A 25674-nucleotide genomic window follows, 5' to 3' on the forward strand; every position below is an offset into this window, starting at 1 on the left:
CCTTCAATTAATAATTACAATGATAATATGACACAATCTATTAAAAAGTTTTAATATTACATATAACTGTATATAATTATTGGACCTTTTGAAATGAATATTTATGGATTAAATATTTGATTATCGATTTTGCAATATATGTAATAGAATCTAGTATTCCTATTGGCCACCGTCTATTTTCTTAATGGTTATAAATGTTCCTCGCCAATAAAAGTATTTACCGCGCAATATTTTAAATGAATAGCTAGATTCAGGAAGAAAATGATAATTTATCATGACTGGATCAGAAAAGGACAAAAGGTATAATTTCAGGTTCCTTCGATAGCAAATCAGTGTGGGACGTGGAAAAAGGTCAGCAGCAGGAGGACGATATGGATTTTATCTTGCAACGAAAAGTGGGTCACAACGAAAACGCCTGTGCGCACGCTTCGATTATCGATTGAAACGTTACGTTTCTTGAGTTCGTACGTTGGATCTCATTTATGTGAATACAGTGACTGTGGATGTTCGTGGAATGAGTTCCTCACAGTAGGCCAGTTGGCTGACATCTCTAGTTCGTTGTCCGTGCGCGATCGCGAGTTTTGGAAAAATGCGGTGAAATTCAATGTATAACAACGTGCCTTCGTGAAATCGGCCATTTTGATAGTGCGTGTTTCACGAAAACGGATAAGATCGTTTCTGGCAGCTACCTTCGACGGTTGTGCGTGGAAGTGGTGGCAGCTCGGTGTCGACCACAGGACACAGCCGTAAAACTGAAAACGATAGTGGTCTTGGGCTAGTAAGAAAATAGCCTCAACAAAATGGCAGGAAATACGGGTATGGAACAATTAATTCCAATCGTGAACAAGCTCCAGGATGCATTCACTCAACTCGGAGTGCATATGCAACTTGATCTACCACAGATCGCAGTGGTAGGTGGTCAAAGTGCAGGAAAAAGTTCAGTTCTTGAAAATTTTGTTGGAAAGTAAGTATCTCATGTCCTGTCATTTTAGCGTTTTTCATTTCATTCAGCGTGTAATACTTTCTGATATGTTTTAAGAATTAGAAGAATAATCGAACGTTTGGTTTAAAAGGCGTGGCGAACTACGTCACATTTTAATTCTAATATTTATCATTAGTTATATAAATTCGACTATTCCTCTTTTCTATGCCCCTTTAGGTTAACTATTTTAATCTATCGATCGTGACATCAAAATTAACTATATCTTTATGATTTGAGGCCGCCTACACAGCGACCTGTCAAATGGTTATTTTCCCCGTTGCTATAATATTTAACCTTCTGATAAATTACTCAAAGTATACATGTGTAACTAGGAAAATTATTAATTTAATTGTTCTCGATCTAGACCGCTTAATGTTATATTTTATTAACTTAGCTTTCTCCGGGAACTATGAATATGTATATTAATGTGATAAAAATGTTAGCAAATTTGTTTAGTGCATCAATTTCATAAGTATCTTATGCATAATTTTGCTTTGAAAGAATCATTATTAGAATGGTATCAGTAACCACATTTAACTTATTCAATTAAGAAAAAACATAAATGTTGCTAAATATAAAGGTATAATAGTTATAAGATATGTTAATTTCTAACATTTTTCTTTTATCTTTCAAGTTTTAATCTTTAAAAAGTGAATATTATTATATTTAAATATATTATATATATACTTTGACATATCCTAGTATATCCCTAATTTTATGAGATAATTACAATATTATTATTATATTAATTATTAGATAAGAACAATATTTTTTTGTTTTCAGGGACTTCTTACCTAGAGGATCTGGTATTGTAACCAGACGACCACTTATCTTGCAACTGATTAATAGTACAACTGGTGAGTCATCATAGATAAATAGATTATAAAATTTGTTATATTATGAATGAAAAAAAAAGTTTGACATACATTATAAATTATAATTGCTTTCAAGAGTTTTAATATTACATAAAACCTTTAAATTACACTATGTCAAATTATATAATAACAGTTTATTTTATTATATATTTTAAATTGTTTATACATTGTTCATTATTTTCTTTTGAGATATACTAAATACAAAATTAATACAAGTTTTAATGGCTTGGTATTTCTTATAAAATTTAGTACTATTTATCTGTAATTGTTGTCCGTAAAATTATCATATTTCCTGTAACAATGAGCTTTTGATAAGCAGGAAATCAAGAATATTATCACTTTCAGTATAAAGTGAAGCAATGAAAACTGTTTCAGTAAGATATTACTTAGAAAACTTTACATATTAGCAAGTAAATTATTTCTCTATTGTAGAAAATGCCGAATTCTTGCATTGTAAGGGTAAAAAATTTGTGGATTTTGATGAAGTACGGAAGGAAATCGAAGCAGAAACAGACAGAGTTACAGGCAGTAACAAGGGTATTTCTAATATACCAATAAATTTAAGAGTATATTCACCTAATGGTAAATACAGTCTTTTATTATATGTTGATTTATGTTAATAATTTCATTAATATATTTATTATTATTAGTTCTAAATTTGACATTGATTGATTTGCCTGGCCTCACGAAAGTACCAATTGGAGATCAACCAGTAGATATAGAGTCTCAAATTAAAGCTATGATCTTTCAGTTTATCAAAAGAGAAAATTGTCTCATATTGGCAGTAACACCAGCAAATACTGATTTGGCAAATAGTGATGCCCTTAAACTTGCTAAAGAAGTAGATCCTCAAGGTACATGTTTTTAAATATTTTAAACTTAACAGATATATTATTATGTATTATATATATATATATATATATATATATATATTATATTATATAAATGTTAACAAATACATACAGAGAATTATTTACATTGTAAATTGTTTAAGGTGTTCGTACAATTGGCGTTATTACAAAATTAGATCTTATGGATGATGGTACTGATGCAAGAGATATTTTGGAAAATAAATTATTACCCCTAAGACGTGGTTATATAGGTGTCGTTAACAGAAGTCAAAAAGACATAGAAGGTCGAAAAGATATAAAAAATGCTCTAGCAGCAGAGAGGAAATTTTTCTTGAGGTATAGATCAATCATAAAGAATAATTCCATGAATCAATTTTTTAACAGAATGTCTAAAATATTTCTTTTTGTACACATTTAGCCACCCATCTTATCGACACTTGGCAGATAGGTTAGGGACACCATATTTGCAACGCGTTTTAAATCAACAATTAACAAATCATATCAGGGATACTTTACCAGCATTAAGAGACAGATTACAAAAACAGTTGCTTGCACTAGAAAAGGATGTGGAACAGTACAAACATTTCAGACCTGATGATCCTGCCATAAAAACTAAAGCTATGTTACAGTAAGTATTTCTTCCTTCATACAGGCTATTATATGTGAATTTATAATTTCTTTAATTTTGGTAACTTTTATAATATTAGAAAATAAAATAAACTTAATGAAAAAATAATGATACATATATAACAAATAATGTATAAAACATATTATTCTATAATAGATTCATAAGTATTACTTATATAAACTCTTTTCCTTTCCTTAAAATGCATTATGGGTGGAGGGTGTTGATATTTTAGAGCCTTTATTCTTATTTTTCAGATCAATTCAAATGTTTCTGTAGGTATCACACTTTTTTTTCATCCGTGTGTATCATTTGCATGAAAATTTTAATACATCTTTGTATAACCAACTAGAAAGTGAAAAATAACAACAAATTTTCATTAAAATTAAACATTTTGATGTATTAATGAATTATGTAGAATTTATTTGGCTTTGCAATACTAAATATCATGACTCTCTGCCCATACAACTAATGTTGAGGTTTAGTGCTTGTTTTTATATTGATTGAAAGAAAAACATTTTTAAGGATGATACAACAGCTTCAGTCAGATTTTGAAAGAACTATAGAAGGTTCAGGATCTGCACAAATCAATACAAATGAGCTCAGTGGAGGTGCTAAAATAAACAGATTATTCCATGAACGTTTTCCATTTGAAATAGTTAAAATGGAATTTGATGAAAAAGAACTGAGAAGAGAAATTGCTTTTGCTATTAGGAATATTCATGGTAAATGATTATTTCAGTTTTAATAGTTTATCACTGTAATTTCATTACATGTATATATTGAGATAAGTAAGTGACTTCAAAAATAAATTATTAACAATAGTATAATGTCATAGGTATCAGGGTAGGTTTGTTTACTCCTGATATGGCCTTTGAGGCAATAGTCAAAAAACAAATAAATAGACTCAAAGAACCTAGTCTGAAGTGCGTGGATTTAGTTGTACAAGAACTCAGTAATGTTGTACGCATTTGTACTGACAGGGTAGGTACAGTTTATTAAATTTGTAAGGTTTGTTCTCTTTCGATAACATATTTTTAATATAATTTTTATTTTACATGGTAGATGTCACGTTATCCTAGACTGCGAGAAGAAACGGAACGTATTATAACCACTTATGTTAGACAACGAGAACAATTGTGCAAGGAACAGTTAATACTTTTGGTTGATTGTGAACTTGCATATATGAACACAAATCATGAAGATTTTATTGGTTTTGCCAAGTAAGTTACCTACATTTTGTTATGTGTTTTTGTAGCTACTCAGCCAAATCAAAAGAGTAAATAATATGATAGAAGAATTTAATTTTTGATAATCGCACATCTAGCGCTATATGTTGCTCTTATTATTATATTCATAACTGCAGTTATAGATTTTAGTGTACTTATACATATCTACAAAATTCACTACACTATGCTTAAATAATAAATCTTCAAAATATTAAAAATATTTCCTAAATAAATATTTTAATATAAATATAATAATAAATATTTTTATTACTATTAAATTATTCATGTTTATATAGAACATTTTAACGTAACATAATAAAATAATTTTCTAAACTTGTACAGTATTATCAATTAGAAATATAACATAAATTATGTTTTTTATTATTAAAGACATACAAATATTTTCATAACAAATATTAAATATTATCTTTGAATAAATATAATTTTTGCTAATTCCTCTTTCTTTATAATGATGATAATAATAATAATCTATATTTTTAATATTGAATAAATTTTGCATCATGCATTTTATATCATGTAGATTTTTGATATATGAATTTTTTTTTACCTATACACCATAAAATGCTTGAATCATCAATTCATGATAAACATGATAGACAAATTTAAGTTTTTTTTATAAATCTTACAAACCTTATGAAATCATTAAGTGTATGTCTTGAACATTTCTTTATATCTTTAACAATGAATCACATAATAATATGTTTTATTTCTGATTACTGTACATGCTTAATTAATACTTTTGAGAAACTCGAATTTGCAGTAATGAATTCTATCTATCTTGCATGACTAATGTAAATTCAACACATAATATAATTCACATAATGACAATGTGCTTTACTAATATAATACTTGTAAAAACTAGTTTCATTAGTTTCATTATGGTTATAACTTAAGCTTTTTATGAAATAAAGGAAAAGATGATAAGAAAATTCACCAATTACATATACTGTTAGTTATATTAGTTTGCTTGCAACCTTTTTTTTTGCAAATTAGGAATTATATATATTGATTTGTATTTTATTCTATATAAAATACATATCAATGTATATAATACATATATTTTATACCGTGTGTTCCTGAACTAATATGACTCAAAATAATTTACATTTCGAAATATATTTAGCATAAGACATTTAATATACATTCGACTATATTCATATGACTTTCACAATCAAACTTATACGGTATATTTTATAATCAATGCATGCTATGCCAAAATCAGTTCACATTGCAAGCTTTAAAATAGCGATTCTTAGTTTACTTTGTTCTTTAAAGCTAAGGCACACATTTTTAGTATCATTAATAAATAGTAGAATTTATTGTTATTTTCTCTATTTCATGTACATCTATATGACCCATTGTGTCATATATATTGTCATATTAAATTATATCTCACTTAAATTTTTTCTCTTTGCAATACGCATACTTTTAATATTTTAATTCTCTCTTTCTGTATAGCAAACATGAATTTTATTCATTTTTATATTTTGCTTATTTGACACTTTAACATCTTAAAGATTGTAGTTCTCAAATATATCGCGAGAAACGGGTTTAAAAAAGAAAAAATATTAGAAATATTAAAATGATTAGCAATTTCAGTTTAATTTTTGTTTCATATTCAATAATAACATTCTATTTCCGTTTTTAACTTTTTAAATCATATTATGTAAATTATAGAAAAATTTACATAATAGGTTTCCTTTATATTATATAGTTTGCAATAATTGAATTAGGGAATAAGAATACTGTAATTACTGTACAATTTTTTATGTCATTAAAAGGCAAGGCATACTTAATATAAAAAATTATCTATGAATATCAACTGGTATACATATTTTTCACCTTTTTTATACTTATTGCATTAACGAACGTATGTCTTTCCTTGAACTACATGGCATATACACATTTCGTGACATTTCTTTCCATTCATTAATACTTTATATTTCACAATTAAAAAAATTATTTAATTATATCGGCAGCGCGGCAGCCAGTAGCCATAATGCAAGGTAAGAATTATAAAGTACATTGGAACAAAAATTTACACTACATTTTTCTTCCTTTTCTATTATCACGCTCTTAATTTGTTATGCTTATTTTTTATTTAACTTTTTCTAGCTTTCAGTTTTATAACAAAGAACGGAATCCTTAAAAAGCAATATTGAACTCATTTCCCATATAGCAAAAGATTGAAAACTATATTTTTCTAGTGTACTTTAAAGTCTTTTTCTTTTGAATGAAATAAAATTTTATGTGTTTTTATTATTCAGTATTTCATTACTAGTTTAGTGTATAACATCATAAAAGGTTAATACTATTCATACATATATGTACATGTATACACTTTATAGATCATAAGAATAGCACTTGAAATATCATTTTTAATTATTCATATACAAAAAATGGGAGTGGTTTGTGAAAACAAAGAAATAAACTTAACCATCATGAAACATTGTATGCCATTATGAGTAAGCTATTATTAAGTTTTCATTGGCTATATTTTTTTATCTAGTTTTATATATTGTAGAATACAGCCATAATCTATCACAATTTTAAGAATTTGATCTGAATATTTTGTACATAGTTGCACAATTCAACTATATAGTTAAATAGATTATTCATTGCCACAGTCATTCATGAATACTCCAAATCGTATATTTCATACAGCAGCATTAGATTTTAGTTCCATCATTTTTCACATGATTTCACAATATATGTAATATTTGCTTCTGCAATTTTCCATGTGTTATGATCTGCAAAGATATTACAATGTTAATTAAGTAGAAATAATATTGTGTGTATTTATATGTTACAAATAATGTTTGACTGCATATTCAAAAATATTCAACTGCAACATTTAAAGCTGTATGAAAGAGTATGTGCATGGAGTTGTTGTGGCTGTTGTTATAATTCTTATATGTAACTAAAAACAATGTAAAAGGTAAATTTTTGTTTAACACATAAAGATTTCATTATTAATTAGTTATAAATCAAAGATATAGAAGCCATGTAATTATCCTCTCTATATTGTCATTTTGTGATCATGTCTCATTTTCAATATTTTGTATTATAAACACAGATATTTTGAGAAATTAAATTAATTACTTATATTTAATATATTACTTATATTTTACGATGTAAGATTAAATTTGAATATAAACGTTTGTGTACGTTAATACAAAAATTATTGCTAGGTCTTATTCTGCTAGATTTTTTACACAGTAAACTAACAAATTTTTGTGGCAATTTATTACAATGAATTTTGTACATGGGTACTCAAACGTATTTTTTTATTAACATTTCATTATAAATTATACGTTATGTTACAGTGCTCAACAGTCCTCAGAAAATGCTGTTAAATCTGGTCGTCATACATTAGGAAATCAAGTAATACGCAAAGGATACATGTGTATCCACAATCTCGGTATAATGAAAGGTGGTTCAAGAGATTATTGGTTTGTCCTAACGTCAGAGAGTATTTCTTGGTTCAAAGATGAAGAAGTAGGTATTTTTTTGCTATAATGTAGTTAATAACACGTTAATTATGTAAGTTTTATGTATTATTTCCTTGCTTAGGAACGTGAGAAGAAGTATATGCTACCTTTAGATGGATTGAAATTGCGTGACTTGGAACAAGGGTTCATGTCCCGACGTCATTTGTTTGCTTTATTTAATCCAGAAGGCAGAAATGTTTATAAGGATTACAAACAGCTTGAACTGAGCTGTGAAACTCAAGATGATGTTGATTCATGGAAAGCTTCTTTCCTCAGGGCTGGTGTATATCCCGAAAAATCAACAGAGCAAGCAAATGGTGAAGGAGAGGTATGTTTCTTATTATATAATTATGCTGTTTATATTCTTTCATATATGTACACAATTAAGTATATTGTATGGTGGAAAATATAACAAATATGTTATATGTTATAACAAATATGTTAGGCCTGGGACACTCGAGTGCCATTCGTCTAATCACTACTCGCGTTTATTTTTTTAGATACAAACAAGATGACAAATTGTATCACGTGTAAATTTATTTATATAAATTTATATATATTGCTGAAACGCAATTGCAAAAATGACGTATGTCACTCGTGCGCACCGATTGTAACGCAACTTCGATAAAAGTATATTGATATATTATGTAATTCTTATTTATAAATTAGTTATTTAATTATTTGTTTTGATTAAAGGAAGAATTATTTATTATTATATTGGAATATATTCTGTTATGTTTATTAGAAAAGATTATTTTGGTTTATTTTAGGATATACAGCGGGTGAGTTAGTACGAGAAATGTAATTAAAATATTTTGTTTGAATTTTATATTTTTAACTGTGTGGTGATGTGATGCATTAGTTTGGAAATATTTTAAATTATTATAGTAAATTATTCTTAAGACTATTGTTAAATATCACATTCTAAAAATATTTCAATTATTTATTAGATTTTATGACTAAAGTTCTATTTTAACATCGCAATGTTCATAAACTTTCATTTTATATTAAATACAATAATTATATTGAGAAAAATTGATTCTTTGCATCTTTTGAAAATATATTTAATTTAATAGCGTTTCTTTTTAATACAAGTATGAATTGCGCAATTTGCATATGTTTTATATTATTCAGAAATTAATTAGATTCCAATATTACATTCACAATAGTTATTACATTTTTTGCTTCTAATTAACTAAAGGAAGGATATGAGGTTCGTACAATGTAGAAATTTTGTAGTTATACAGAACACACAACACTTACATGGATATGAAATACCACTACACTTAGCTTTGCTTTTTTGCTGATAATGAATACGATTAAAACATGTATGAATTGTTTGTAAAAATACTTTATGTTTCCCTGCAAGCAAAGTTTCCATTTGAGCACAAGATCAATAACACTTTATTAATTATTGAAATGATGTATTATTTTTTGTTTTTATTTATGTTAACTATGTATGTGACGTTATCTGAAGTATTGCTTTTAACTTCATCATTTCAACAAAGAATGCAGGAAATTTATTATTTCCATATTTATAGGGTGGATCGGAAGCTCAATCATCAATGGATCCTCAACTTGAACGTCAAGTGGAGACCATTAGAAATCTGGTGGATTCGTACATGAAAATTGTCACAAAAACAACTCGTGATTTGGTTCCAAAGACAATTATGCATTTGATTATAAACAATGCAAAGGATTTCATTAATGGAGAGTTACTGGCACATCTATATGCAAGTGGTGATCAGGTAAAATACATATGAATTTAGTATATTGTAATTTTATATCCACAAATAAATTTCCAATGTTCTCCTAAGCTTATTATTTAAAATTTTACTGTTTATTTCCTAATGAAATAATATTTCAAGGAATACTTTTTATTTTTTTCCATTAACAACAATTTTTTGTAAAATCTTTACATACACTAAATACTTACAGTATTCTAGTCTTTTCTGCCAAATTTATTGTATACTTCAAATTTAGAAAAAAGTATGTGGACGTGAATTACAGGCTTCAATGATGGAAGAATCACCCGAAGAAGCACAAAAACGAGAGGAAATGCTACGCATGTATCATGCATGTAAGGAGGCACTTCGTATTATTGGAGATGTTTCGATGGCGACAGTATCTACTCCAGTACCACCACCTGTGAAAAATGATTGGCTAGCATCTGGGGAAAATCCAAGGTAACAATTATGTTATTATTTTCATTGTCGCTTATGCATTTAACTAATTTATTATCTTTCAATCTTGTACTGCCTGCTTTTGCCTCATACACTTGAACACCATTGAAACAGTCTTGGGTAAGAGTTACTATGTACATTTATTATACTAACTAAAATTTGTTCTCTTTTTTCAAATGTACACTTATTTCTCTGCTTTGTAGTTTTATTTCAAGTATGTAGGTCCACCGATATTTACTTTGAAAAATTATTTTATCGTTTATACGTTTCTTATGTTTTGCATAAAATTAGAAAGAATCTCCTATGATATTTTTATTTGCACATAAATTACATATATTTGAATACCTGTTAGAGTGAAAGCATTTAAAAATGTTTTTAATATTAAATTGTAGTACAGTGTAAATTATAAATAAGAAAAGATTGTGTGTTCTAATCTCAATTACGACAGTATAATAAATATACAGCCTTTATGGAAAATAAGCTGTTCAATGTATAGAAAAGTCTTTAATAAATCAGTGAAAATTTATATTTCATTCGTCTCTTGATTGCAAATTTCAACTGTGATAAGTTAACAAACCATACAGAAAAGAGGCTATATAACTTTTTTTTAATGCCCTACACACCATGAATATTTCGTGTTCTCTTATTTTTATCTTTTGCTTTCTACATAGGAGCAATAAATATAATAGCTATTGTTCATTTTATGTGTTACAGGTTATCACCACCATCTCCTGGTGGGCCAAGACGCGGAGTGACACAGCCACCACCTCTTTCTAGTTCTCGAGCTCCACCTCCGGTTCCGTCTGGTGGTCGACCAGCACCGGCTATTCCTAACCGACCTGGACCTGGTGGACCTCCGCCAGCCCGTGCCACACCTGGCCTACCTCCTCCTCTTATACCATCGTAAGTACTAAGAATTTAATATAATTTTCATCCAATTTAACGGAATTGTACCTTGTGAAGTAGTACAGAGAATTTAAAGAGACAAAACGTTTGGAACACTCTGTACTATCGAGTATCTTTCGATTGTCGAGTTTCTCACAAATTTTGCACAATGTTCTGTTAGTTTGTGTTGAGGTAGTCTTGTGTCTTAATTACAAAGTAGAGGTCCTTTTTTTTCTTAAACGTCACGAAATGTTTTAAAGAGAAATTTGCAGTTGCTTGTCCTCCATAGCTTTGTCTAATTGGGGCTTTGGTGCTAACTTCACTTTCTATTGCAGGCGCCGACAATAAGTCATCGCACTAACTCGCCTATTCACTACTAATTAATATACATATATACATATATCAATTGCATCTAGTCAGTGTATATTTTACACGAGATACAATTTCCTAATGCTATATGTTTTGTCTGCAAGTATTATGAATTATTATTGTTAATTAGGGGTGTGTAAGTTGTATAAAAATTAATAAACTTGTGAATATTTGTATTAGTTAGAGATTAAAAAGAGCTTCCAAGAACTTTGACGGGCGATTTATCTTATACGTATTACGCATTATATCAGTAATATATCAAATTATTTCATGGTCCAATTACTTCGTAAGAACGAGCGAGGAATTATTATCCGTATTGTTTCGTCGTTTTCATATTATTTAACAAATATTATAGAAATATGCTGCTCGCTTTTTGTAATCATCCTAAACAAATTTATACAATGCCGATGTAATGTTACAAAATTGCACACCTCTAATTAACAATCTAAGTGTCTACGATATATTTAATCGGTACTAATGACAAAAAGTATGTATAAATAGATCACGATTCATTCGCGACGAACAAAGAAAAATGAGGTAGAATGACATTTGTTTCATTGTAAATTAGTTGAATGAAATTGTAAATTATATCTGTATATACAACTAAGAACGTTGTAAAATAAATGATCTTGAGTTCTTATCACAGGTGGTGGATAAGTATTCATTCGCTTTACTAACAGCATGACATTTTAATTGTCGCGTAAATGAAATACATTTTCAATCGATTCGCAGAGCGATATTTCAATCGATGTAAAAACCTGTATGAGAGAATGTGATACATGAATATATACGGAATAAGTTTTGCCATAACGTGTTGCATTTGCATTTGGCAGCTTCTGAAACTCTCTTAATATTACTGCTTTCTTGCCATCGTTGATTCAATTGGTAAAATCACAGAAAAAGCGAGAAAAATTGATTTTAATATTGTCAACTATTTTGTCATTATGGGGGATGAATGTGTCGGTGCCTGCATTGAAAACATTCTTTCTATTGAACGAATATCAAGCAGTTGATCGTCAACGCTCTACTACTCGTTATCGAATTCCCGCGTCTGTCGCTTAGTAGAACCACGCGAGAGATTACACATACTTCTTAGGACATTCGAGGATGCACGATGTCAGTCTAAAATGTAGTGCATCATGCAGATATTAATTTAAATGACCATATATTAGTCGAATTCTCTCTTTATATAGTAGCATACTATTGATAAGGCATTGAAAACAAATAAGATTTGTAGTAAAAGCTTAGTGTCCGTGGTGTATGTTTAGTCGTGGGGGTGGTCTTCAGCAGAGGGTGACGCAAGCTGCGACGCAGGCCGCTGCTAATGCCGCCGTGAACGAGCTGATGGAAGCATTCAAGATCAAGTAAATACTCTTGCTGCCTCATAACTCTTTTTTTATATGCGAGATATCTTGCTCTTTTAACCACGATAATGAATTATTATGGGCAATCTTATTTAAGTTGCGCTAGATTGGTAGACTGTTCAGGGTTGAGAATGAACACTAATTTGATGTCTCACTGTTTTCCGATAGTGTGTTTCGATAACCAATTTTTGCGAATTATAACCAGCTATGTTTTTTTTTATCTCCCTCGCTCTCTCTTTCTCTCTCTCTCTCTCTCTCTCTCTCTCTTGCATGATCCGAAAAATTGGATTAATAGCGATGATGTTGCCTTCAACGTTATATATCGTTATTCGACATACATACGTGTGCGAGATATAGACATTATATATACATATTGAAAGAAAAGAGAGTGAACATCCCTGTGCACACGCTATAGAAAAAAATATACGTGTGTAAGGGAATACCTCTGTATATTTGTAAGACATGTAATTCGCTTCGTTACATTCCATATGTATGTTGTTCGTAAAGTAGTTTATTGTTAAAAGGAAATAAATATTCTTTCATGAACTGTAGGATGATGACGTGTATTGTGTAATCCCAGAAAGCATAAAAAGCTGTAAGACCTGATATAACATATAATTTATTGCTGTTTCGCTTTGGATGCTGATATCAAGTATTGAATACTTGTACATACATATCTTCTTGCTTAGAGATATTTAAAGAAAGGAGTTCAATTTTTTAGACCGATATATTTATATCTCCAGTGACTCTATATCCTGGAAAGTCTACCAGAACCCTACGATGTGATCAAAGGTAGTTTCGATTAGGCGAAAGTCCGATTCCGATTGCGATGTCAAAATTCATTCCCTGAATCTTCATAAAATAAAATAAAAAATGTCATGCTGTTGGGCAAAAGTTGTCGACAATTATTATTGAATGTTCGTTTTATCGCATCTGTTCGATCGATTTCTAATCGGCGACAACTGCGTTACAAATAAGTTTTAGTATCTGTAATTATTAATTGCGTGACTCAAACACAGTCACATATATACACACACAGATACACATTACACACTGTTTCTCTACCTCTTTAGATGTCACCACACTTTATTCCATTCTTAGCCATTAATATTAAAACTGTCATATAGAGTTATACATATATACATACATAGCTAATCCCTAATGAAGTATTAATGAAAAAAAAATGTGCTCAGACATAGGATGTGATATAGCGTAGAGTGCTTCAAGGATTTTGCATGAAAATCCTGAGTCGCGAACTCTCTCCCTCCCTCTGAATAGTCTTAATAAAAGAAGATTAATACTAACGATACCGAATGAGAATAATAAATATATATTATATATATACAATACAATACTAATCGTATGTCGTTATAATGTATAATGAATGTATATCATTCAGCATGCGTTCAGGAGCTGCGTTATATTTGGAAAAGGTATTTGTTGTTTCTTATGCTCCTCGACCGTGTTTAGCAAATTAAATCAATTATACATGTACATATATAAGGAAAGGGAATATGATGTATTCTACTACATTCTTGTAATTAAATCCACGGGGCGCGATGTGCTTTCAGATTTATGTAGTACACATGTTTGATGATCAAGAATGCTCCTCTCTGTACTATATTCGGAATATTTATGTATAAACTTTTGAATAAGATTATACAAAAAGGAAACTTATTGGTAAACAGATGAAACATTTGATGATACTTAACTCTTAAATAGCTGCAGAATCGTTTACTAGAGAAATGTTTAAATTAAAAATTATATTAGCTTTTTACAAAAATGGCATATGTATTTCATATATTATTTTCACGAATTTATCTTTTACTTTTTTACTTGTTATAAATAATAGAAGTTTCGTTATCAATATTATCGTAATTAATTGTTAAGAAGTTTCGACGCATTTACCGACAACGCTATCACATTTTGCGTTATAATTACTCGACTTAGAGTAAACTTTGTCCCACTTCAACGTGACTTTTACATATTGCATACATGTATGTATAAACATTTTTTTATGAGCAAATTATTCGTCATTGCAAGAACGATACCATGCAAAGAGAAGGATTAAGTCTGTTACCAGTGACGCGTGAAGTATCGAGGACAATGATCGAAGTGCCACTATGAAAAAAGAAAAACAAAGGAAGGGAAGAAGAAAAGAGAATATGTATTACTTTCCATTAGAGCAAAATATCGAAGGTTTATCTTGGGCAAATAGTAACTATGAAAGAGCGTTGAGGACAATGATTCGCATTTGCCGCGTCACTATATCTTTCGTGTTTGTTCTGATCGATCGAATCAAAGAAGAGGCAATCTCGATGATGTACAATTCTAAATTGAATGAAATCCATTGTTAACTCGTTCGTTTCAGTGTTAAAAGGGCCTAATAATATTCATTGATGTCGTTCCACCATACATATAGAGATGTATTTATTTACGTCAAATTTACGTAAGAGCCGCCACCTTCTCTTTTCCAAAGATAATGTCTACACATATAAATTGATATTTTGCGTTAAAGAAAATGGCTTTTGGAAAACAAGATTAGATGAGGATCAAACTTACAGTCTGAGTGAAAGCACATCGCATTCGCAAATCGAATTATCTAACGCCTGTTGATACTGGACACAACCTTTAATCCGTAATTTAGATTATTCGCTGAGTACTAATAGATTGAATTGTACCGTGTACGTTGTTCTCTATCAAGGAAATGAAAAGAATTACGGGAAGATAGACACAGACATACACAAAAAGAACAGGAAACTCGGAAAAGCGAACAATCACAAGTGGTATTATTGTAATGTTATTGTACAGATATATATATATATATATGTGTGTGTGTGTGTATATATATATTATGTTGTTTTATATATATATATATATACATACATATACATATATACATATGTCTATTGATCATTTTATGCACCGTAATTCCAGAATTAAGTAGATCATACATTGAAACTACCGAAGTGATTGTGATTACGATTCACAAATTGTGAATACAATTATAATTATAATTATTATAATTATTGTTATTATTAACGATATCATTATATTGTATATTGTACAGGATAAGAAAGATAACGTTATTCGTTTCAGTAGCGTGTCAGATTTCTTGCTCGATAGATCGTGAATTTTTATTTTCCTAAAGTTACATACTTTAGCATGGTTCCTTTAGACACAAGTCTTATGAGTATTAAAAAGATGATAGAGATACAAGTAGATGTACAAGCCTCGTAAGTGCGTGGCGTTGCATTTCAATAACACTGGGTATATCAAGTAGTAGAAACGTGAAAAGAAAAATTGTTCTTCAGTACGTGCAGGTTCTTATATGTTCATCAACAGTATTCTGCGGTTCCACCCTTCGAGATTATATTTCAAGTTTTTTACATCACTTCTTGTACCTTTGCAACTACAAAAATTTTTGTCTAATTCGTCGAATATGCGTTTTTGGCCTTTGGTACCAATATACGTGTACGTTGAAACTATTTGTGAAAATTAGATGAAAAAGATTTTTACATTGACATTTAATTTGTGATTCGTACAAATTTTGATTACTAATGGCAATATTCGATTGGGTGGAATCTTTATTTCAAGTATTACAACGAAAAACGACAAGTGAAGTTGCCATCAGCGAATCGTGAAGGAAAGAATCTTCACGGTTTCCTACTTGATGCGTCTTTACGTTCGTACCGTCAATTAACAATTAATCGATTGCTTTGTTTCCAAAGAAGAAAAAAGGAGAAATCTCCGTACATTTTAACTTTTACTTCATGTTGTACGATCTATGATAAATACATATTTTGGGTATTGGGCCTAAAATGAGATCTTTGAAAATAAGCTCGGCTTTTGTGACTAGATCCAATGAAAATAGCGTTAACCGTGTTTAGCGATTACTCTATTTAGAGACCGATTATGGATGCAAAAAAAGCAAAGAAATCATAAGCTCCTTTGTGAACATAAAATACAAATATTGTTGCCGCACTTTAGCATTTAATCGTCCAATCGAAAGGCGATCCTGAACGTATCTACGATAAAATTAATTGAATACTTTTCAAAATTAGGTGCAAATTTTTTACCTAATAATTATATAATGCTCGGTTCAAACGTATAGTATTCATTTATCTGAATTAAAAATACTATTTCTTTACCGTGTATATTTCGATTGTTTAATACCATCCTATGCTGACATAAGTACGTTCAGATCGTCCCACGTTCCAGAGAGAGGAAGAGAAGAGAATAAATCGCGCAGGAAAAACAGAAGAGAGCAGATCGATGAATGAGATTTCATGACTGCAACACGCATCCTATTCACGCGACAGATTATATTGTTACATGCTTCCATCGAAAAGCCTTAAATGCAGAGAAATTCTAGTTAAAAAGGTTACTTTGCGTAAGACGGATCATCGAGTAATAAACGTGATTCTATTGTATATCGCGGGCCAAGCGTAAACGTATACAATCTCACGTAACAAGAACGTGCGAACGATGGAAGTGAATGATGGTAAATGAGCGATAAAGACGAATATGTAATTAATAAAAATCGATGGAAATACTATTCGTGGCTGGATTCGTCGCCGACGTTATTTTCACGTGGTTAAAATTTAGATGGACGTCGGAACGAATCGTAGACAACAGATCTCTAAGTAACCCACGTGTTATCAATGGATCGATCCTTGATAAAAATGATTCGAAAAATTAAAAACAAGTATTCAACGTTTCTGAAGATGTCAATAGAGCTTACTGCTAGTTTTTAATTACATTAGTAAATTTTTCATAATTTTTATACCTGTTATACCCCTGATTTTTGATAGAAATGATCTTTTTCTACATCTCACTACAAGAGAAAGCGATTGTTCGTTGAACTCGATCACCGATATTCATCCGCGAACATTTGTTGTAAAAAATATTTCGTAAATTCAAAACAAGGAGAACATTGACAAGGGGGGTTACTTAGCAAATTATTCTATGTGGATTGTGCACCTTACACGATTCACTATATTGTAATATCGCGCGATGGTCGCGTGATATTTCCATACACCGTTTTACTGCAATATAATTGTATATATAGAAAAAAATAACATGTTATAAATTCAAAATGTATATCTACATATATACATACGTACGTACATATAGATATATTCATATATGTGCAAAAATGAAAATTGGGAGAGAAGCGTGTGTTATTATCTGATGACCGGAAACGCATTTCCGCTGGGGAAATTAGTATCCAATGAGATTAACGTTCGATTACTGCGGCTGGATAGTGTTCTTATCGTGTTGTAACACTTGTGTTTAATGTGTTGACCACGTTTTTTACATGTTCCATTAATTCTTCTCTGATTCTCGCTTAATTCCATATACCGTTGCGTGCAAATAACAAGTAATATTTTTAATAGAGTATGTGCGAGATTGTCCTGATTGTTCCCGCACGCTGAGATGCGTATTCGCGTTCTGCGTTATTTTTTGTTTTCTTTCTCTTCTTTTGTAATCAAATCACTGTCCAATGTCTGCCACCTTTTTAATATTTTTTCCCATAAAAGCATCCAGGATCTTACCTCGTGAAGTATTTTACATACGAATCAATTCAATTGTATTTATCTGTATCCAAAGGACGTTTGAAAAGATGCAATTAAAGTTAAGATTTCATTGAAAATGTGTAAAGGTATGTAAATGTAAAAACGGTTGCGAAAAATTGTAGAATGAACGTCCTTTTTATACATTCATTTCTGCATGCGTTTTTGCTACTGCTTGAGCATGTGCAATTGGATTTTTTCTTTTTTTTTCCTTTTTGTTTTTTGCAGATCATCATCCCATGTTGTATTTAATGACGTCATTTTTTCGTTTATTATTATAAGTACTTTCTTTCTTTGTGCGCTTTACAGAACAAATTCGTAGTGTATTTTTGTCGTTATTATTTACAAGTACATACATTCATATTGGAGGAGACGATATGTCTGTTGCACTTTACTCTCTGTTATATATTCGACAATTATTATTACTTCTCTTAACCCCAATTTTATAACGGAAAATATATTCTATCTCATATAAAATACTCTCATTCTCATATCATAGCTTAATAAAGTAAATATTAGCAAAGCCCAATTAGATTTATTCACTTGGATTTGTTACGTATATAATTTCTAAGGTGAAGTAAATTTAATTGGTCATTGCATAGCTTTACTCAGTCTCTCCAAATGCGAATTAAAATATATTTAAAGAGTAGAAAATATCATTTTGTTAGACAATATGTCTTCGATTTTTCGAGAAAAATGAAATGTGACAAGCACTTACAATACAAATAAATTTTTGATTTTACATACAATTTAAGAATATATGAAAACTATAGAATTCAATAAATTTTATTTAAAAAGAAATGCACAGTATTTTTCACAAATTATACGATTATCTTCGCATTCGAAGGGCAAAATTATGTTTCGTGTTCGCGCGACGTTCATCACCGCTTTACTTGTTTAAAGTAATAATCAATCGTCGCGTCTCAAACACTTTGGTGAGAAGCACCGAGTACTTAATCACTGTCTGTGTTATAGGCGTCCTGTACCCAATATTCCTCCCCGAATTCCCGACAGACCGTACTACGGCCGATTAAACTGAGCTAATCCATGGAAAGCACACGACATCTGTGCACATCCACGCCCGAAAGTATTCGAAGAGTTTCGTTCTGAAACAAGCCGATGACCGGGACACGAAAACGAGCTCAGGACGAAGAGATGGAAGACGTTACCCAACATTTTTAAGTGGGTGATAGATGAGACGAATTCGGGTGAGAGATCCCCTCCAGGATCAGAACGCACGTCCTTTTCAGATCTGTGTCCTCCTTTAATTTTGGTTAATGTCGTTGCACAAAAATTGTTGATCGTTTTCGTCCGCGTAAAGAAGATCGGAAAGGAGGGACGTGATCGATGAACGGAGCAGGAGGAACAAGGCTGTGCCACAAAAACAAAACGGAAGAGGAAGAGGGACCAAGAAATGAACAGACAAGAGCCATTGTAAGGGAAGAAGACGGTTTACTAGTCTGTTACTATTAGCGATCAGTCGACAGCCAGAGATCCAATTAGTCACTTCTACTTCTTCTTTCTCTCTTGATATTTCATCTTCTATGTTATTTATAACGTCGTTAGACGTGTTAGATTACATGTTAGTTGTTAAGTATTAAAAGAATCGTCGATGTGCTGGATGCGCACGACGAATGCTGGAGGAACGATTGTTAGCTTGTGTAAGATGCATCTTCCGGCAAGAAGTGACACGGTTATTCTTTTAAGACTCGTTAGCGACTTCGTTTTCTTTCATTAATGGTTATCAGTATTATAAAACAAAGGGAAGAATCGAAATCGAAATATGTATTCATCCTCATGGACTGCGGATGTTATGAACACAACTAAAGAGACTTCTTCTAAATGTATCTCTTAAATATTCTAAGTGTTATATAAAGAGTTCTTTACATTGGACATTTTGTATATTTTTACGTATTATATATATTTTACACGTTTTTACGTACATATCTAAGTTTTCTATGCATGAACATCCGCAGTCTAATGATATATTATTTAAAATCGGCAAACCTTGTTACTGTTTATTATTAATTTATCAGTCTGCGTCAATCGATTAAGAACTTTTCGTAAATATAGCAATGGAAACTAGAACTTCTAAAACGTTTAGAAACCATAGACATGAAAATTATAATTAAATAGTCATCGGTTTTTGCTTCTTGTCCGGGGACTCGCTAACAAGGTATTGTTCAAATGAGATTCGTGGACGACGTAACGCGCAACCCGATTACCTCGATTTTAGAAACTTACTAGAGCAAAAGAATACACACGGTTCACCCTACGATTCGTTTAATTGACGGGTGAACGAAATACGAAATGAAAATATTCGATCGACAACAGCATTCCAGAAATGTCCGTGTGCATGCCTTTGCAAAACAAAACAAAAACAAAGTATGCATACATACATATATATATATATATGTATATATGTATGTATGTATGTATAAATATAGAATGGGTGAAACCACTACGAATCATATTGTGATAATCACATAAAATGCAACAGTCCTTTTTGTACGGTTAATTTATTGAAGTACGATGACGATGCCATTTTACAGCTCGAATTTAGGGAAAAATATGATACAATTTACGGACAACGAATTACGGAACAGGAATCCACCAATTTGATCTTTTTGCGGTTGAAAACGGAATTAGATGTACATGTAACGCGCGAAAACTTTAATCATTTTTACCTTTTTTTCTTGTTACATTTGCATCTTAACGCGGTAGCTGTCATGATATAGATGCTTTTGAGGGATAGGATACAGGAAAGCCAGGGTCGTGTCCTGTTCCTCAGAAAATATTAATTATTTTAAAACAGAAGCCAATGTTGTAGATAGGAGAAAAAAAACAAACAATTGTACATATAAAATCAAATACGAGTATAGTATTACGTGTCGATTTATATGAGAAGGTGGAAGCATTTTTTGTCTTTCCCCCTACCATCTTTTTTTTTTCATTTTGTATTGAACCAAACTTCACGCGTCGATAATCGATCCACTATGATATACGACACCGACTGACAATTAATGTAAGTATCTAGGACTCATACGACGAATCAAATAAACGATATTTAATACGAGCTCATAATCCTTTAATTGCTTTCCAGCACGTCTGAACCTTCCGGTAGTCAATTTTTCTTTCTTATTCAGTATGTATGCGTCAGCAAATTCTTGTTTCCTGTCTTGGTTATATTTTATAACGATAACGTCAATACTACCTGATGTTCCCATTTAAAAATGCAACTCAATATATCTTTATGTTAATATTCAATTATGGTGGAAAAACTCTATTATATATATCTTCTTCTTCATCATTAAGGATCCTTCAATTTTTGCAGTAAATCATGATAATGATATACGTGATATATACATGAAGATTATATTGATCTTTAGAAATTACATATGTACTTTAAACAGCCGAGCTTAGTTATAATCAGTATGGCGGCATGTTATCGCGATCAACGAAGAATGGGTCAAATGATCGATCAAATGAAAATACTTGCCAGTAATTTGGATGAGTTACGTGCTGAAATTAATGCATTAAGAAATACTTACTTGCGAAACGAAGAGGATCTTCCACATGCAAATGATTTCAAACGAAATAGGAGTAGCGAAATTAATATTTTACATAAATTAAGAAGATATATGAAGAAAGTAACAAACATATACACATTGAGAAAAAGACAAAAACGTGATAAAATTCGAGAGGTATATTATTTACAACATGTGTATATTGAAATATTTACCAATTAGTTTATGCTATTTGTTTTTGTTATTAAATGTTAAAAGTAAAGAGAATTCATGTTTAGTTACGTATATGTACATCACTATTACTACGAAAGTCATTATTTCTTGAAAGTTTGCAGATTAATGTAGTTTTTATGTATAAATGATTTTTATTTTTTATAAAATTACAATTTTATTCTATATATCTTGTTACCAGTCTTATTATCCCTGTACGAATATGGACCCTGTATTACCTACGTTTTTAAACTGCATCATTCGTACCCGAAAAAAAGAAAATATGTTACAAATACCAGCTAGGATTAAATATTTGAAAAGTCAAGGCAACCAAACGAACGAGAATATCGGAAGTCGGCACTATATAACGAAACGTCCATCAGCATCTATGGACACTGAAAATACAAACTATCACGGATCATTATTCACAAAACATGGAAATGAACAATATAATAAAATAATATTTCCAAAACAAAATACAACTCTTGTTCCACATTGTTCCGAAATAAGTTGTGAATTAGATTTCCAAGTTGAAAACTCAATATTTTCCTCTGGATCCAATGTGAATATTTTTTCAGATTCGTATACTTTAAAAAATTGTCCAGAAAATACAAAAGTAGTTTTGTCAAATGGTAATAACAAGCAATCTGCAACAAAATGTACGCAAACAAGAATAGCAAAACTGGGACGAAAGTCCAAAAATTTTAATTTTTATTCTAAACGACCTAATCTTTGCTTTTCTAAAATAAAGAATGCTGTGATTGAAAAAAGAATTATAAGAAATTCGAATGAGCGTACGTTTACGATACGTCGAGAAGTCAATAATACGAAGAATTATCCAAATTTGAAGAAAAATCGTTCTGAACAATGTTCGTGTAGAAAGAAAGGAAACAATTTTACCCAATTGAATGGTGAAAACACGGGTGGACAAAATTTTCCCATCGAAAAAAATATAAAAAAAATAAAAAATAACTTATCTATAAAAAACATGTTCGAAAATCTACTGCCTGTTACAGAACCAGAGTTATCGTCTTCGTTACTTTCATTGGAGTTAGATATTAATATTTCTAATAATTCCAGTAACATCGAGGAATTTTCAGAACGTAGAAAACCAAGAACTTATATAATACGTCAAACAACACAGGAATGTAATCGAAATAACTGGTTGAATAATTTTGAGAAGAGTGTCGTTTGTGTGGAACATACTTCCGATTTGACCCTTTCTTCATATAGTTTTTCTAATCACAATGTTCCTTTTAATTAAAGGAAGTATTCGTAGTTATTTATTTTTATTGATGGGATTATACTTTATTTAAATTCTAATGTTTCAAAATTATAAGTAAAATTATATGTAAATCTTCATTACATTAATTGTAACTAGGATATAGTTTCATACGCGTTTGTGTTGCAATTTATTAGATAACAATACAAAACAATATAATATTTAAGTAATAATATATAAAATCTATATATACAAACAATATAATATTTAAGTAATAATATACAAAATCTATATATAGATATATTTCTATTTTTTATAAAAATCTATATTTTATTTACTTTGTATTTATCATATATCACTATATTTTAACAGTTAGACAAAATATTACAACAGTCTTTTTAAAATTACATGTAGAAATCTTTACCATTATGTACCAAATTAAAATTTGATAAATTGCACCATAGTTGCCAGGAAAAATATTTTATTTATCTACGTACAATTAAAAATGTTGTAAAAAGAATATGCAATACTGTTGCAATTCTCTATAATCGTAAGTCATATATAGTATTTAAATTTCCTTTAATTATTACAGTTGAATTAACAATCGATATTACACATATCAGATCGTCAAATCATCAGATACTGTTCATCTCTTTTGCATAATTTGAGAGTTATTGTTGGCAACTGCAGTTGTAATTACCGAGTTCGCGGCATATGCATGGCTGTGAGAAATAGTCTCCCAAATCGCCGCGAACTTACCAAACACCCCATCATTAGAATTGTTTTTCTTGAAATTATGTACCGAATAACGGTTATAAAGTCCCCAGATGCTGTTCATTAATTTGCTGTTATATTTTAGCGGTGTAAGCTCTCGGCCTATAAATATTTCGTCGAAATTAATTAATATATGTATATAATATGTGTATATAAAAACACAATATATGGCAATGTGATTCTATGAAAAGACAAAAATATTCTTTCTCGTAAAATACTATTCTAATAACATTCTAAATTCATTATTTAATTCGTTATTTTCATAGCAACCTAAAATATAATATATGATTGATACTTCATGGATTTGATATGTACCTTCCGAAGGGGGTCTCATATTGAATGTGTTTTCTTTACCCACTTTTTCCCTCTCCTCTATTGGTGATGTTATCATAGCATTGCGTTCTAAATTGCGGCGGACTTTGCACGCTGCAAATGCACCCTGCGGAATAGCGGCCATTCTCTCGCAATCTACAATAAAAGAAAGAATGCAAAAAAACCACTTATAATATTCAGTACTATTTTTAGTTCTTAATCAGAAATGATGTTACTAATCTTTTCTGGGGATAATTATCGCAACACCACTAAAAAATAATACTAAGTATATAAAAAAAACGAACCTTTGCAAATTTCGAAAAGCAAATCCGCTAAACTCCTTTTAACACTTCTCGTTGTTGCACTTTCTTCACGGATCTTGATTTTGAAATGTTGAAATTCCTTGACCCACAGGAACTCTCGACCTTGTTTCAATGTTTTAAACTTCATACAGTCTCGACGAGAATTTCTCAAAACAATCATCGACTAATTAGAAAGTTTTTGTAAAAAGAAGAGAAAAGAAAAGAAAAGATATATATACAATGAAAACGAACGCACTTTCTATTATTTTGCAAACAAAACATTCGACGCTCTAACTTTGTTAGGACCCAACGTCGTACTAACTTCATATAACAATATTGGTTTCGATTTATGAACGTGCCTCGCAAACAAGTGGGGAGAGACAGATTTAACGAGAGACAAAATGGGAAATGAACACGGGAAAAAAGCATTTTTGTAACGAGTAGTCGAGATATCAGCGTTCTTCGAGATTGATGACGCCGCCGACCACCACGACTTTCTTATCTTTACAAAGACCTCTCGTATTTAAAGTACGCACTTTTATTCTGTGATATGTAATCTACATGTGTATTACTGAAATAGAGAGATCCCACTATAATCTTTACAATTTCTAGATTTATTTTGTATAGTTTATACTGTTATTATGTAAACTTTTAATCTTAAAAGGAAGAAGACTTATGCAATTGATAACGAAAATGGAAGAAAATTAAATATTTCAGTTTCTGACATAGATTTGTAAAATGTTAAAAACAAATCTCTTTCATAAAAGGTTCATTTATATCTCAATAAAATAAGTCTGGTTTTTCATCCATCCAAAATTTCTAGTGCAATTTTGAAAGCAGAAATATTTTGTAGTATATAAAAATCTATTTAAATAT

General features: G+C 30.4%; 3 protein-coding genes across 10 annotated transcripts; 2 read left to right on the forward strand and 1 right to left on the reverse strand.

Moving 5' to 3' along the window:
• The first annotated feature begins 363 nt into the window (after nt 1-363).
• On the forward strand, nt 364-21527 carry shi (dynamin-1 shibire). Of its 7 annotated transcripts, none has more exons than XM_076617527.1 (18): nt 364-964; nt 1766-1839; nt 2290-2439; nt 2508-2711; nt 2852-3044; nt 3127-3336; nt 3859-4058; nt 4172-4317; nt 4399-4556; nt 6563-6589; nt 7910-8081; nt 8157-8402; nt 8845-8856; nt 9616-9822; nt 10085-10260; nt 10972-11160; nt 12780-12875; nt 19427-21527. In XM_076617527.1, the coding sequence occupies exons 1-18, from the start codon at nt 801-803 to the stop codon at nt 19488-19490; spliced, it is 2688 nt and encodes an 895-aa protein (XP_076473642.1). In that variant the 5' UTR covers nt 364-800; the 3' UTR covers nt 19491-21527. The 7 variants fall into 7 exon arrangements, with proteins under 7 accessions (XP_076473642.1, XP_033202786.1, XP_076473645.1 ...); XM_033346895.2 differs by lacking the exon at nt 8845-8856 and adding an exon at nt 9276-9287; XM_076617530.1 differs by lacking the exons at nt 8845-8856; nt 12780-12875; nt 19427-21527 and adding exons at nt 9276-9287; nt 11478-12151 and having other exon boundaries at nt 365-964.
• A 151-nt stretch (nt 21528-21678) lies between these two features.
• Nucleotides 21679-24481, forward strand: LOC117164093 (uncharacterized). The gene is made up of 2 exons (XM_033346909.2): nt 21679-22155; nt 22391-24481. Exons 1-2 carry the CDS (start codon nt 21850-21852, stop codon nt 23450-23452), a joined length of 1368 nt encoding a protein of 455 aa, XP_033202800.2. The 5' UTR covers nt 21679-21849; the 3' UTR covers nt 23453-24481.
• On the reverse strand, nt 23875-25576 carry LOC117164098 (uncharacterized). 2 transcript variants are annotated; one of them, XM_076617532.1, is made up of 4 exons: nt 25055-25576; nt 24802-24982; nt 24500-24652; nt 23875-24286 (listed from the first exon to the last, which is right to left on the reverse strand). In XM_076617532.1, exons 2-4 carry the CDS (start codon nt 24977-24979, stop codon nt 24057-24059), a joined length of 561 nt encoding a protein of 186 aa, XP_076473647.1. In that variant the 5' UTR covers nt 24980-24982; nt 25055-25576; the 3' UTR covers nt 23875-24056. The 2 variants fall into 2 exon arrangements, with proteins under 2 accessions (XP_076473647.1, XP_033202808.2); XM_033346917.2 differs by having other exon boundaries at nt 24802-25575.
• Nucleotides 25577-25674: the final 98 nt, after the last annotated feature.

The sequence above is a fragment of the Bombus vancouverensis genome, chromosome 3, assembly GCF_051014615.1.
Source record: "Bombus vancouverensis nearcticus chromosome 3, iyBomVanc1_principal, whole genome shotgun sequence".
Lineage (NCBI taxonomy): Eukaryota > Metazoa > Arthropoda > Insecta > Hymenoptera > Apidae > Bombus > Bombus vancouverensis.